This window comes from Macrobrachium nipponense, chromosome 26 (assembly GCF_015104395.2).
Source record: "Macrobrachium nipponense isolate FS-2020 chromosome 26, ASM1510439v2, whole genome shotgun sequence".
NCBI classification, from domain to species: Eukaryota; Metazoa; Arthropoda; class Malacostraca; order Decapoda; family Palaemonidae; genus Macrobrachium; species Macrobrachium nipponense.
In genome coordinates this window covers 18,986,153-18,998,857 of record NC_087215.1, presented here as the reverse complement: position 1 = coordinate 18,998,857, position 12,705 = coordinate 18,986,153, and the positions used below count along the sequence as shown (strand labels likewise).

Here is a 12,705-nt window from a genome sequence, read left to right as displayed (position 1 = left end):
TTGTTCAATTTTGAGGTCTTCATCCGTTCATCAATCTGTCCCCTTTCTTCTTTTGTCCGATTATACCATTTCGGTTTTCTCAAGTCGTCATAATCGTCACAATCCACGTCGCTCACTGTCATCTTTCGTACCTGGTAGCACTGATGTTTCGCGTGAATCCGGTAGCCTGCTTATCTGTCTTATCTGCCTGTCTGTTCCCGGATGATGACAGGCTTCCGCTGACGGCCAGTGAGTGTTTGATGGGTTGGTTAGAAGGGAAGGGAGGGGAAGCGTTTGTCCAAACATTGATTGACCTGCTTATCCCAGCTGAGTCAAGGAATAACAAGGATCTTAATTGTGATGATGCAGCTTTTCACTCGTGTTCAGATTTGTCTTCATGTTTCGAGATTTACATTGTTTTTGTGGGGGTGGTTGGAGGTGGGGGAGGGGAAGGTGTTACGTAGGATGGCTCTTGAAAAGACGCTTGTTCCATAAATGAGAGAGAGAGAGAGAGAGAGAGAGAGAGAGAGAGAGAGAGAGAGAGAGAGAGAGGGGGGGGGGGGGAGGGGGGGGGGGTGTTGGACCTGGAAGAAAAGGAAGCCTCATTGAAATATAGATTATATTGTCTTTCCAACCCGGATCACAAAAGAATTCTCAGAAGATCGGAAAGGGCCCTTCAGCGTTAGGTTTTGTATGCGCCCTTCCTCGACGTCTGGTGTCACGTCCAGGTCATGAGGACATGGTGTGTTTACGTGGGTGTAATCCTTTCATTTCTGTACTCAGAATTTTTTTTCGTATATACTATATTAGATCATCTTGCTCTTTGGTCCACTTTTGACACGAGTCATTTCAACAATTTCTCAGATTTTCAAACAAAAAAGGGTCCTTTTTTCTTCTTTCAAATGAGTAGTAGTTTTTTTTTTTTTTTTTTTTTTTTTTTTTTTTTTTTTTTTGCTGCTTTCAAATGAATAGTTTTAATGTGCAGAACGTTCCGATTATTGTATATAATCAGGTTTTATTTATTTTTCTTCCTGTTTCGTCGTATATTGACCCAGCCTAAGAAATAGGATAGTTTGCCAGTAGAATTTTTGTCTCATACGTTTTTTTCTTTTTTAAACAAAACGTTTAATATGGGATTCACTGTACCTTGAGAAAATTTGATTGATAAGGGTTTCTGTTCCGGCTAGGATTCGAACCTCTGCTCACTAAGTCAAACAAGAATCCACGGGGCCACATCTCAAACGTCAGTGCTCGTGAGTTTAATATGTTTGCTACTAATCCTGTTTTCACTGTTGTGGGAGTCACTAAATAGGAGCGTTTTTATTTTTTGCGATTATTGTCATGATAGTCCGCCAATTAATGTTTTATTCTTTTAAATTGCACTAGACTTTTTATTAGTCTTCTATTCGTAATATTTTCCATTATCTTCAGACGATAATTCGGCAGGCCATGATAGATCTACACAGAGAAGTTTGACTGTCAAGTGAAATTATTGTGTGCAAGATACATCAGTGACATCATAATGAATTAATATTATTATAATAATATGCTCGTATGTGTTTACACGCATACATACATGCATGCATTATGGTGGGGAAAATGATTATCAGTTATTATTCGAGCGTCATTATGAAATGACTGTGGTTGGAATTTGGTTCCTTTAGTTTGCCGGCTAATTATTCGTCCATATCAACTTTGACTCATCAAGTTCCGGTGACGATGAACAGGAAGGAAGCGTTAATCTTGAAAATTGAAACTTGACTTTCGACGCCTATCACTTCAGCTCATCTGACCATTTTGACGTAGAATGAATGAACCGTATTTTCTCCTTTGGTATTCATCTCTTATGTGGTTTTTTTCACTGCATTTTTTGTCAGGGATTTCCTGAAGAAAAGTAAGGCGTCTTCCAGGAATTTAGTGTTGAATGTAAACAACAGTGGCCTTACAAGTGATATAATTGCAATTACTGTTGTTTTGTGCAATTTGTGAGAACTGAGTGTTACAGCAGCAAATGGCCGGATTATTATTATTATTATTATTATTATTAATAATATTGTAGTTGTTGTTGTTCATGTTGTTTTAGTGTGAAAATTTTTCATAAACGCCGTATTACAGTCGGAAGTTCCGCTTTTATTATTATATTATTATTATTATTATTATTATTATTATTATTAACTCAGAGGCAAAACAAAAATTGGAACAGGAGGTTCCTCCCCCCTTCCGCATATTCATATAGTAGTTACTTTTTGTTTTTGGAAGGTGAAATCAAAGTTATCTTTCGTAATATCCGCCTGATTACTCGATCTTTTATCTCTTACTGGTAGTAGCGTCACACTTATATGTTTTTGTGGTGAAAGTGGCCCTGATAGTGTTATCTTCGTTTTTAACGTTACGCATGATTTGCAACGCGTAGAGAGAGAGAGAGAGAGAGAGAGAGAGAGAGAGAGAGAGAGAGAGAGAGAGAGAGAGAGAGAGGTGAAACAGTTTTTGTCATTAATTCGTTTACGTGATGAGAAGTGGTAATCAGATGTTTTTATGTCATGTTTTATTATTTTCTTTTTGGAAGGTTAAATATGAGAGAGAGAGAGAGAGAGAAAGAGAGAGAGAGGCTAGGGGAACGGAAAACCGATCTTTGTGTATGCTCTCCTTACGGAGTTCAGCTTGTAGTCGTCCCTTATCAGTTTAAATCCTGATAAGAACCGTTTCCTCTTAGAGTAAAGTTAACAATGCTTTGTTTTTGTTGACACGGTTCTTGGCTTGCGTACACATTATTTTGCCGTCTTCTCGTCGAGTTATTTTACCAAGGTTCCTGTAGCTATTGCTCAGACGTCTAACGCGTTGCTTTTAGAAGTGTGAAGTCACTTAACAATGATCTGTATGGCTTGCTAATCGTTGGTCGAATTTTTATCAAAGTTATTTGAAACGTTTTCTACTTATGTGATTTCAATCGGGCGTCAATATCGAGGGTATGTATACCCGACATTGAGTGACAGTTGTTGCTTTAGGTGTTTATTACAATTGGCTGAGCGAGTTCCAGTGAGAGAGCTTGGTTCTCAGATTATGGGAAACAACTGTGAATGGAGGAGTCGATGATGTTTCGTAGGATCATGTCCGTGCCGTGGAAGAGAACGCAAATCGAGCGGTAAGTTTGCTTCGATGTGACGACGTTGATGCCGTCATTGATGATGTGTGTGTGATGGGTGTTTGCTGTTCCCGGTGAATGACATCCTGATGGTATTGCTGTTTACTTTTTTTTCTTGTTGCCAGAAGTATGAGTTAGAAGATTTTAAGGGAATGGCTAATATTCGCCGTTAGATAAGGGAAAGACATTGCCATTTCTTGCAAGTATTATTTATTATGTTTTATATGAGATCATTTATGAAAGTGCTTGGTAAATTGCTTTGGGTAATTTGATAAAAATGTATGATGGGCAGAATTCAGTGGCGCGATTTGCTCGTCAGATTAGTATGGACTGCAGTAATGACAAGTGCCATGGTTTGGTGTGCAGCAAGTTTTTTTTTATTTATTTTGTGAGTCCTGGGGTTTTGTTGGGTGGTTGGGGAGGGGGAGTGGTTGGTTGATAGGAGGGGGAGGGTAACGGACCGTGGAATGTGTGGTACCCAACACCAAATGCAACTTGATCCTCAGACCTCATCCACCTCTCCCCTTTCCTAGTATGGTGGGCAGACTTGTACAATGAGGACCTCCAGTCTTCTAAACATGGCTTCTAGGCGGTCTTAGAGTAACACTTAACGCTCTGAAAGGTTGGGGCCTTCATGTTGCTTCTTTTTTTTCCCGAAATTATACTTCATTTTTAAAAAAAATCATAAAAAATTAAGTTGTCATTCATGAGACTGGAGGTGTATTTCCCCCTACATCAGCAAAATCCAATTCATCATAAAGTACAAATTTAAATGTATTACTTCAACATAAGCTTTTGTTTTTTTTCTCAGTAAAAAGGGACTTGAAAAATAGACAATTTTCCTTCTTACATTCATCCTGTAGTTCGTCTGATAAGTTCTACATACCACAGGCCTGTGTAATTAAAAGAGGATTACTTCTGATCATGTATTTATTCCATATTTTATCTTCATTTTAAATCATATTTTTCTCATGGTACTTGATTTTTCATGACCCAAAGTCTTACTAATCATTGTTACTAGCCCAAACAAATACTTTAGTGACTGAGATGTAAATGATAACTTGAACTAATTTTATCATTTGTGAAACATTACTCGCATTTCAGCAAATTTTCCTGTGAATTCCCTTTTCAGATTGCCACCTCCATGGGTTTTTAGTGTTATACATGGATTAATGTATTTTAGAGATGATATAAATAGAACATTTTTCATGTAGTATACTTAATGAAAGAGAATGGAAATTTTAACTTGGTTATGGAAGCAGTTTTTTTTACAATAAATAAAATTAATTTACCTAACTTCTATGAGATGGAACTTTCCACAGTTGGTTTTGTTTGAGCTGTCGGGTGATATCAGTAAACAGACATGAATTGTTCTTGTGAAAATTTAGCAGGAATAATACAGTCTTAATTTCAGCAAGTCCTTTGGACAAAGCTTACGCACTTGACTTGGAACTACAAAGTTGCAGAACTGGTCGAGACCTAAGACATTTCACGCCTGTCTTTCCAAATAGGTTGTATGTTTTGAGTAAGAAAAACACTGCTTTTACCACAGTATTTGGTAATGATTTACAGGTACTAGCATTAACATCTTTTGCAGCTTAGTGACTGATATGTGTGGTAATACTTGTCAGTTAAGTTAGTGCTTTTATGTTAAGAAAGGTTTCATTGTAAAATTTTTATATTTTTATATTATATACATACATTCAAATTTTATTTTATTGTGGCACTAACAGATGTTTTTTGGATAACACTGAATTTTTTTTTTTTACACTATAATTGTGTGAGCTTTTTTTTTTTATTTTCCTTTTAATTTTTTAAGTTAACTTTGTTTTGTATCAGTTTCTCAGGAAGTTTTATGACCATTGTGTAGAGAGATGTGACCTGTATGATAATAAGTGGAAGAGTTTGATGTACAAGCACCCTCAGTTTATGAGAAAGACTCAGCAACAGGAAGTACTCATCTTGAAAATACTGTGTTTTAGTTGTAAAAACCAAGTTGAAAGGAACATTATGGCTTAAGTGATTATGGCATGTTCAAGCAGAAAGTGAACTTAATTGCTACAGAAAGAGAGCAAGAGAGGAGGGAAAATTGATGAGAGACTTGAGGTGAAGAAATCCATTCTGAATGAAGATGATGTTACATAGGGGAGGTGGGGGGGATCATTGGTGTCCTCCGTCTGATCCCCCCATTCCCTGCTCCCCTTGCACCCATCCTTATCCCCCATACTGGACCATCGGCAGGTACTACCAAGATTTTGTATTTTGTTATGAAGATGCACCTTAATATGTACACTGCCCTATTCATGCCTCTTGGCTTACCTGCACTTCTTTTTTTCATATATCCTGTATAGAAATATGTGCCCTCACGGACATGCTTATGATAATGGTGGTGGGAAGCGGTTGAAAAACTTGTGGTGCATTTTTCTTTCTTTTGCAGATCTTGTACTTTATATCGTGATATTGTATTGGGCATGAATTATGAAATAGATCTGTATGATGGTGGTACACTACTGGGGTTTTAGGCAAGTAGCATCACAGATACATAATAGTGGCAGAAAATTTTGACTTGGAAGCTCTTCGCGCACATGCACACATTCACTAGACAATTGTTTTTTCTTGCCCTTGAACAGAGTGAATAAGAACTCCTTCAATTCTCTGATTCCCATTAAGTGGTATGACTTTCATATTTATGATGTGGTGAATGACTTAATAACCTGAATGTAATGCTTCTCAACATTATACAAATAGATTGACTTGAGCCAGATTTGGCCTTATGAGTAACATGAAGTGCATGATGATTACCATGATTTCCCTGTATTCAGTCATATTCACTGTATGCGGAGAGGACAAACAACAAAGATTTGAAGTCAGATACATCCCTTGTATTCCTCATAGCATGACTTGTATATGCAAGTTAAAGTTTGGGGCATGTTGGTGAAGGGATGCATGTTTGATGATCAGAAAGCTTTTTGCCATGGAGGGTTTGGCATTTCATGGTTAACAGAGGATAAACTAATTAATGCTGTGGTAAGAGTGCCTTGTATAAACAGAACTAATGATGGTGATGATGGATCATGTATATAAGTCAAGTATGTACAGTCATTTAGAGTTCAGTACAGTGCATATTTGTTTCGTTCGCACATCTCGTCAGTTTATCGTTTATGGCCAGCTAAGGTGCACTTGCTTTTGCACGTCTTCACCACAACTGTAGGTATGGTAATCATTTAATGTGTATATATATTGAATTTCACATACTGTAGTTTGGTGTAGTCTGATCTTGTATTAATATTTTAGTTAATGTATTTACTGTAGTTAGGTGGAATTGTCAGTGGTTGTTAATTTCAGTTTTCATAGAATATATTGGCATAAAAGTAAACCATATATTGTCCACTACCTGATGTGAATAGTGTTGGATTTTAGAAAGTTTAAAAGCAATTTTTGTGGTGACTGAAAGATTTACACTTTTTTGAAATGTCTTGTAAGTTCTTTAGTTTCATGTGTAAATATAAGTTTATAAAATCCTTGAATGTAGAACATTACTGTAATTTTATTTTTAAGAAGTTAAAGGTTGATTTTTTCTTGAAAAGTCACCACTGCAGTGACTGGAACACTGCACTGCTTTTCAGTGTGGTGAAATTTTAGTTAACTTGTGGAAGACATTTGTAGAAATTTCTGATGGACTTCATTGTATGTTTAAAAGACAGCATAGACCTGAGTCTTGTGAGGAAACTGCAGCTGATCTAGAATTACAGAAAAAAAAAAAAAAACATATATGATGAGATTACCAGACATAGACATACATGAAAGTAGATGTGGGCAAACAAATTAAACCAAATCACTGACCATAACTTCTCATGCAAATAAAACAGATTTGGGGGTAAGATTTGTAATTATGACAACTTTGAATGTCCTAGATCCAGTCAAACTGCTATTACAGAACTAGTTACTCCCTGTATGACATACAGAAAGAGACTAGAGCTTCATGAAATACAAGCAGCATTGATAGATTATAATGAACAGTTGCTGAGAAAATAATGCAAAGTGAAAACTGCACCTGTGGAAATGTTGAAATGGACCAGTGGTTGAGGCTGTTAATTTTCCCTGTACTTTAGATATCCAGAGTATTGTATTTTATATAAAAGCAATCTGTGCATAACATACTGACTTAGTTTATTATAATTGAAGGGTTTGTTTATTAATTAATAATAATGCATCGCTTACTCATGGCAAACTTTCTTACTCTTTAAGGATAACCAGTTTAGACTTAAATTCCTAGTCCATTCTAAATTAATTGATTGTCTTGGTCAGGTGTGTTGTTTGGTCACTTAAGAAAGTTGTGCACAAGGTAAGTGTAAATATAATGTACATGTTGTTTATATTTTTTGCTCAGAGTATACAAAAAACTTGTAACTCTGACCCAGTTTGAAGAGAATTCTTTCTCTGGCACACCATTACAGAGCAAGTATAGTAAATATTATGTTTATAGCTGTTGATTCAAATGTCCTCTCCTTCTCTGTCTGCACTATAGCCCTTTATTAATTCAGTTGATCAAGGATATTGGTATTGTATATAGTGTTTTAGTATGCAAAAAATATCTTATTTACACAATTGGCCTTTTCAAGATTATGTATATTTTATAGATTACAACAATATTTTTATAATATTTTAAACCATGGTTATCTTTCTCATTTTTATTGATAATGGTAGTTTAAGCTTAAGTAAATTTAAAGGAAAGACTTGGACCCTCTTTGCATTCACAGCTGCCATCAATATGAAAACTTTTGCAGTATTAGATTTCAAATTTTTTTTTAGTCTGTTCAGTGATAACATGAAATTTATGTCTTGCACTTTGTTTTATATAGTGTCTAGTGTGGTATACTTATACTGTATTGTTAAGCATTTATGGAAGATTTCTTTATCTAAAATTATCATTGACTTTTGATTAGGGAAAGGTGTATTTTCATGGTGCCTATGATGGTTGGAATGAAAGCAATCTCATTTAGCCGCTCTCAGTCAACGTTAATGCCATGAAAAGATATTTTGGATAGGTTTTCTTTTTTTCCTATTCATTGTAGTATACTGTTCTTTAAGATGATTCTGTTTTTTCTTGACAGGGTCAAGTTTGGTGTGTCGCTAGAGCAGGTATGCAAGAATGACATCCCTGGGCCATTGCTGGTGCTCATCCTCAAGCTTAACAAAGAGGGACCCACCAAGAAGGACGTCTTTCGTGCCCCCGGTCATCAGGGTTCCATGAAGAAGCTCATTCATTTCTTGCAGAATGGGCGACTTGTCAACATAGGTAGGTTGTTGCTTTTTATTAAGATAGAACTGTTGTTTATAGATGGTAAAAATATTCCATTATTCAAAATGGTAGTGTTTATTGTTGGAATATGCTGGTGCCTTCTCATTTTTTCAGTGTTTGTCAGTCCATGGTCTATTGGATGTTTATGAGCTCTGTGGACCAGTCATTGAGATGTAGTTAAAAACATCAGCAACATGAAAGGCTTACATCAGGAATAGTGTTATTAGACTTTTAACTGTTATCCATTTAAACTACATAATAATAATAATTAAACAGATGGACCATCCTTAAGTGCTCCATTCTATAACCTGGACAAAAGTCTTATCATCACTATTAGGTACTGTTTACGCTTTTGATTTTTGTGGTAGCAACCATTATATCCTAATTGTATTGTTTCAGTAGTATACTAGTGGAGATTGTGTATTAGCTTTTCATTTAAAGTAAAATTATTTAGTTGCATCTGGGCAGCTTATTAATCTTTGTGTTTAAAAATGGAAGGGTATTCTTAGGTGGTTTCTTTAATAATTATGCTCTCAAGCTAAAGTGATTATGTTAAGGAGTTACCAGTTTCATGACAATGCAGTGTTTGAACACTGGTTGGAAATCACTGATTCCTGGTTTAGGTTGCTCTTTTGGATATTACTTAATTATTAAAGAGAAAAACAGATAGTATCACAGTGATATTTGCGTCAGTGAAAAAAATGCTGTTGCCTTTCTTTGAATCTGTGTTATTATTTTTCTTTGCTCTTCTCTGTACATGTTGTCAACTGTAATGCTAATGACCCTTTTTGGTCCATACCATCAAGGGCATTTGCATAGGTGTTATTGCAAAGTGCAGATTTTTCAAGTAGAATTGTAGGTTACTGGAAAAAAAGATGGAACTTCAAATACAAAAATGTAGGTTACTGAAGTAAGAGTAGACACAAGAGGTTGGGCCAGATCTGAGGAACTGGACAGATACCATGGAGAACTTAATAATCAACAGCAGGTGTAAAATGCTAGATTTTTTTGTCAGCATAGGTTCAGCAGGATTCCCATTACTTGTCTGTTATGTATCTGTATCCACCAATACTGAGAATTAGAGGGAGATGATTAGAGATTAGCTGCTGACAGAGACAATACGATGGGCAGTGTGCCATATCATTGTCTCATATTGATTTTTGTAATATGATGTTGACTTAGAGCAGATGTCAGATCTATTTATCTGTGGTTGGAGATCTATGTTTGCAGCCAAATATGTTTGAATTGTTAAAGGATACCTGGTAACTTGAAAGCACTCAACCCAGAAACCATTTCAGTTTTGTATGATTAAAAAGCTTTGACATTACATTCCATCATTGTAAGCAAGTACTAAATGAAAGTTGTAGCTTTTGACATATTATTTGATGTAAAATATCTTGGACAAAAGGAAAGCTCTTATGGCTGGAGTTGTGTTTTCTGTCACATGCAGTAAATTATTTCTGATTTTATATTTAGTAATGTTTTATCTTTTTGTAATTCCATATTGATATGATTATACTGTATTCAAGAAAAGGTAAAGGTAGAGAGGCCTCATCTATTTAGGCATTAGTATGTAACATAATTTAACTTTGTGTATTTTTTAAAATCATTTCGTTCTTTTTTTTTCGTATTTTTTAAAATTGTGAGTTAATTTTCTTTTTCTTTTGGTTAAATAGCCACATTCAGTCTTGGCTATGAAGCATATTTACTTATACTATAAAGTAAAGTAAATATTTACTGAAATGTATCTTTTCAGATAACTTTTCTGTTCACACAATTGCGTCTGTACTAAAAAAATTTCTGCGGAAGCTACCTGATGGCATCTTTGGGCGGGAGGGTGAGCAGGAACTCTTTTCCATCATCCAGCTCTCTGACACAGAGCAACAGCGCGACCAGATCCATCACCTTATTACATCCATGCCTGTGGTTACCCAACATCTGTTAGTTCTGCTCTTTGGTACCTTCAGGTTAGTCTCTATAACAGTGTTGCTGGAACTGGGACTGATAGCATGATTAATTAAGTATTCTTGCATTAGCTTACGCTTTCGTGGCTTATATGCAATATCGCATACTATATAGAAGTATCAAATATTAAATGGAAGTAGTTTGTTTCAGAAAGGAGATAGAGCTATAGAATAGAATAGAATATTATAGTCTAGATACAACTTTTACACATAATAAGCAGATGTTGAAAGGAGGTAGAGTTAGAGAATAGAATATTTGTCTAGATACAACTTTTACACATGATAAGCAGATGTTAAGTGTAAACTAATGAAGATAAATATGGTTATGGGGAAAGAAATTTAGAGCAAAGAAATGGAAAAAATATTGTCTATAAAAAATATTTTTATAAGTAAACTGCAATATATTTATTTAAGATAATAATAGTATGTTAAAGTTCTTAAGAGTGTTCAGCTTTCCTTGCCACATGCATTTATCATAGCTTCTTATGTACAGAGATAGAATAGGAAGTACAATATTGCTATTTTATCCTAACCTCAAGATTTGAATGTATCTTAAATGAACTATCCTGTGTCCATGCTTTCTTCATGAAATGGTCTTGGAGTCCTTGAGGACCAATCTAATTGAAAAGTTTTCCCCACGGGAAATGAGATAGATTTTGGTTAGTTTGTTGCCTTTTGAGAAGGAAATATCAAATAAGGTTTGACAAGTCATGCATATGTATGCTGCTTAAAAATTTTGATGTATTTTTTATTTTTTGAATAAGGCCTTGAAGAATTGTTTCTGTTACCAGGGTGATTGCCATGAATTCAAGTAGAGCACAAACCGGGATGACCTCAGAGGCCCTGGGGGTGTCGGTTGCGCCCTCCTTTTTCCAGTCGTGCGTGGCAGATCGCAAGACAGCACGTATGGAGGATGTTATACGCTTCAAGGTAAGGAGCTGGCTTGTTCTTTCTCTTTGTTTTGGTTTCTCTCATATTTTACACAACAATTTTCAACCTATTTATTTGAAATGAGGATCCTGGATTCATTGGATCACAGGATAAGTTTTTTCCTCATTGAACAAATACAGTTACTTTCACTTTGCTGACTCCTGGGAATATTTTGTGCAGGATTCAGTCTACCTTTACTTGGAAAATATGACACTCATGTCAGGTTGAGCATTGTTGTTACAGATATTAAATTTATTAACAGATTTTTCAGTATTTGCCTGATTCACTAATGCAGCATAGTTGAGCCTGAATGTGATTGTAGTCTGTCTGTCTGTCTGTTCATGCTTAATTACTTGTTGTTATTATTAATTGAATTTCACTATTTTATCATACAGTTATATTGTTCTTCATTTCTCATATGTATTTGGCTAAGGCAAAGCTATTTATATTTGAAAACTTTTAAAGCACTTGAGAGTTTCTTTTTTTTTTTCTGTGGAATAGAAGGGGATTTCTAGCAGGCTTGGATTTTTTCATACTTTTTATACCCAATGAACTTATGAATTAAGTTTACACAGCATGTCTAATTGCATTCATGATTCTTTTGTCTCTTGTGTGTGGTGTAAAGCTTCATGCAGTGATAAAAGCTACAAGATGCCATTTTAATTTTTAAACAGTTGAAAATCAAAGATATAAAATTTGAAGAGGAATTTTTTTTTTCCATTTACTTTTTATTAATTTTGTGTGGTTAGCTTAACACAACATGTTTAGGTATGTTAGAGAGTGGTTGCAGTACAAAGAATAAATGCTGTCTTATTAAGGAGAGGATCTGTTGTTTTTAAATGAAATTTCATTGTGTTAATGCTTGAAATGTTGTTGTGTTGTAGAAGTGTGAACAGTTGAGTACTATTATGGTTGTGGTTTGAATTGGTTGGTATTTCATTGGACAAATTTGCTTATTTTTCAAATTATATAAACCAACAAAAACAGTAATGTACAAAGAAGAGAAGATTGTGTATGAAAGTAATTCCTTTTAGAACAAAATTAATTATAATTTATGGATATAATATTCCGTCTGAATATCTTCTTACCGTGCGGCATTGATGTGTATGGGTATCATAAACCCTCAGAAACCTGTAATTCAGTTATAAAGCCTAAAGTTGACTCTCCAATTGAAGTAACTACTTAAGGTAGTAGTTGGCAGTTTTGCTACTCAGCCAACATTTAACAAATCACCTGAGGAAAGTGATGTTAGTTCAATAACCCCTGTTGGTAGGTATTCTTTTACTGTAGATTCCCTCCTTCATGATATGGTCTTCTGACAGGGATGCAGATATCATCATGGTTTGTTAAAAGCATTAGAAAATCTTTTCCTTAAGAGTTTTGCAAAA

The 12,705-nt window shown here is 35.1% G+C and overlaps 1 protein-coding gene across 14 annotated transcripts in view; it reads left to right on the top strand.

Moving 5' to 3' along the window:
• Positions 1 to 12,705, top strand: part of LOC135200021 (unconventional myosin-IXa-like) — a 137,221-nt gene that overhangs the window by 48,788 nt on the left and 75,728 nt on the right. For 10 of the 14 annotated variants that reach the window (XM_064228246.1, XM_064228249.1, XM_064228250.1 and 7 more), the window contains 4 exons: positions 4,961 to 5,362; positions 8,236 to 8,420; positions 10,180 to 10,390; positions 11,179 to 11,317. In XM_064228246.1, the coding sequence (XP_064084316.1) occupies positions 5,247 to 5,362; positions 8,236 to 8,420; positions 10,180 to 10,390; positions 11,179 to 11,317 (651 nt within the window). In that variant the 5' untranslated portion in view covers positions 4,961 to 5,246. Of the gene's footprint in view, positions 1 to 2,830; positions 3,122 to 4,960; positions 5,363 to 6,188; positions 6,333 to 8,235; positions 8,421 to 10,179; positions 10,391 to 11,178; positions 11,318 to 12,705 lie in introns of those variants that run through there. The other 4 variants (XM_064228247.1, XM_064228244.1, XM_064228248.1 and 1 more) reach the window with 3 other exon arrangements.